Source organism: Lolium perenne, chromosome 1 (assembly GCF_019359855.2).
Source record: "Lolium perenne isolate Kyuss_39 chromosome 1, Kyuss_2.0, whole genome shotgun sequence".
Lineage (NCBI taxonomy): Eukaryota > Viridiplantae > Streptophyta > Magnoliopsida > Poales > Poaceae > Lolium > Lolium perenne.
The window spans coordinates 249,289,801-249,292,787 of NC_067244.2; the positions used below are offsets into that span (position 1 = coordinate 249,289,801).

Genomic DNA, 2,987 nt, shown 5'->3' on the forward strand with positions numbered 1-2,987 from the left:
TTTCTTCTAATGTACTATTTTAGAAAAATCTTAGTAATTCATGTTCAGGTAGTTGGTAAATCACATCGCGCACGCGTAAATACGAGAGAAAGTTGCTGTCAGATTAAGTAGCACACAGGAATTTCCACGGTGCTCGAGCCCCGCTACAGCTCAGCTCTGATACACAAACTGAAACACTCACTAATCTCGTCGCCACCCACCGCTACTATAAGTCTATTAAACACAGACCACGAGGGCGCGCTCACTCTCAGATCCCAGCTAGCTCCTCCTCACCACCACCCACCGCAATGGCGTCGGCGTCGCGGATCCTGCTCGTGGCCTTCCTCCTGGCAACAGTGTCGGCAATGGCCGCGGCGCAGAAGGCGGTCGCTCCTGCCAAGGCGAAGCCGGCGCCTGCCGCACCGGCTGCCGACGCTCCCGGCGCGGCAACCGCCGACGGGAAGCCGCCGACAGACCCTATCGCGATCCTGAAGAAGGCCGGCGGGTTCACCAAGTTCTGCGACCTCCTGGAGCAGACCCGCGTGGACACGCAGCTCAAGGCCCAGCTGACGGACAGCTACAACGGTCTCACCATCTTCGCGCCCACCGACGACGCCTTCGACTCGCTCAAGGCCGGCACCCTCAACGGGCTCTCCAGCCAGGACCAGATCCAGATGATGCTCTACTGCGTGCTGCCCCGGTTCTACTCCCTCTCCATGCTCGGCAACATCAAGGACAAGGTGAACACCCAGGCCTCCGGCCACACCGGCCCCTACAAGTACGCCATCAAGCCCTCCGGCAACAACGTCAACGTCTCCACCGGCGTCAAGGGCAACAACATGCTGCTCAACAGCGTGGTCAGCAAGGACTTCCCGCTCTCCATCTACTCCGTCGACAAGGTGCCGCTGCCCTACGAGCTCTTCGGGCCCCAGCCGCCCACCCCGGCGCCGGCGCCCGCCCCCGCGCCAACCAAGTCCAAGCCCAAGAAGAAGAAGAAGTCCGCCGGGATCGCCGAGGCGCCCGAAGCCGAGGATGCCGACTCCACCGCCGACGACACCAAGAACGCCGCCTCCTCACTCACCGGCAGGTGGGTCGCCGCGCTCGGCGTCCTCGCCGCCGCGGTTCTCGGCGGCGCCTTCTGAGAAGAAGATCGCATCGGTGGGAATGGGAAGGTGGTGGTGTCATTCTTGCATTGAGTTAGTGTGGTGTATACCAAGAACATTGATGCTTGTACCAACAACACTGTGATGTGTATGTCCATCGGCTTTATTCTTTCTTCTTCTTTTCTTTTTTCTTGAAAATCTTCTTGCTCTGATGAATTCTTGTCGATTTGTATCCTGTAATTTATGTGTTATACTAGTGCTTCTTGAATTCATTTACTATCGGATTCTAGCATCACATTTCCACTTTTCCTACGATCTGGATCTGGCTGCACTTTAAGATCTGATGCGTTCTTGCAAGAACAAGGGACAATGCGGGTTGTTTCCCACATCCCCTGATGGAATACGGAAAGCAGGGTGGCGCTGGCAGATCTGAAACATCGAGCGTGGGTCGGTGTCTGGCAGAGCAGAGAGGACGCACGGTAGATCTTGGATGCCAGCGATGTCTGTCCCGTTGTCGTTGGCCACGCATTTGCTGCTAGCATCTTCTTTCTTTTTTCTGCAGCTCGCGATGCAGTGTCCATTTCAGTTCAAAACGACATTGTACCGTTGTACTCGTACCATAGATCGGCATCTCCACCGTACCAGTGATAAATAGATAAATACCAAGCACCAACACCTCTGCTGTTTCGCGAGTCCATAGATTGTAGTCATCGCCAGTTTGGTTTACATAGAAGCAGAAAATCAAACAAAGCAACCAGGAGCTTCAGTCATTCAGTGATTGTCTTCTGAAAATCTGAAATACAGGGCATCAGTTTCAGCAAAAACCTCTTCGATCAGCCATTCAGGTCCAGCGATGATGCATTATTGTAGCTGTAAGGTACACCGGAACCGTCTTGTTTACAAAAGAAAACCAATAGGTACAGCACATCCGCTGGAAATTTGAAAGGGGGCATGGCATCTTGATCCTTTTTCGCTCTGGCTTGCCTCACATGGAAGCTACCTACCAGCTCTCTCTCTGGATCTGGCGCGTCGTTGCTCGTGTCGTGTCCTGGACATAAAACTCTGTGGCCTCTTCGGCCTCCTTGGTCCAAGCATGTGATCCTAGTCATGGACCGAATCAAGTTTTTGGCAGATTGGAATATGCAAGCTGCATGCATGTCCAGTGTTCTCTGAAATAGTAATTCGTTCGGCGGCGCTGACGCCCTGGAAATTGCAGTAACGGTATTCTAATTGCGGCAAGGCCATTTGGGAGAATGCGGGAAGCACAAATAGGTAAGGATTTCAAAATGTAGATAGATGAAAATCATATCTCTCGGTTGACCTAGAAATAATTATGTCTAAATTGCCGTTCTTTGTTGTCTGATGTAGATCTTTTTCGTCTCATTTGTATTTGCACGCATCTAAAGTTTATTCCATAGGATGCTTTTGGTGTCTGACTATAAACGTTTTGAAGCCTCGGCAAACATTACTAAGATGCCCTTTTTTATATAGAGAAACTTGGTGTCGCTCGTAACGCAAGCTGCGGCGCCGTCGGTAATCCCGGGTGGAGGGGCCTTAGGTTGGCCCATCAATGGTTCTCAAGCTCGGGTTATGAATCGTTGTTCTATGTCACCTTACAATCAACAAAAACCGATTCTTTAAGTAATTTATGTGGATAATTCAAGGGAAGTAACAGAAAAACTTAAGAAAAAAAACATCTACTGGAGAGATAGAGAGAACCTATTTGACTTGAGTATCTAGCCCATGTTTATCGACTCAAGAGAGTGTGAATGCACTTTGAATGAAGTTGATAGCTCTTATCACATAATTTCTTGAATGCAGCTCTTATCACATGAAACCATAATGTATATGTAAGAATACATCACAGGAATTAGGAATATATATCATATGCATTATAATCCATAA

At 50.2% G+C, this 2,987-nt stretch overlaps 1 protein-coding gene across 1 annotated transcript; it reads left to right on the forward strand.

Moving 5' to 3' along the window:
* Positions 1-220: 220 nt before the first annotated feature.
* On the forward strand, positions 221-1,358 carry LOC127327568 (fasciclin-like arabinogalactan protein 6). The gene has a single exon (XM_051354343.2). The coding sequence runs from the start codon at positions 288-290 to the stop codon at positions 1,119-1,121; it is 834 nt and encodes a 277-aa protein (XP_051210303.1). The 5' UTR covers positions 221-287; the 3' UTR covers positions 1,122-1,358.
* Positions 1,359-2,987: the final 1,629 nt, after the last annotated feature.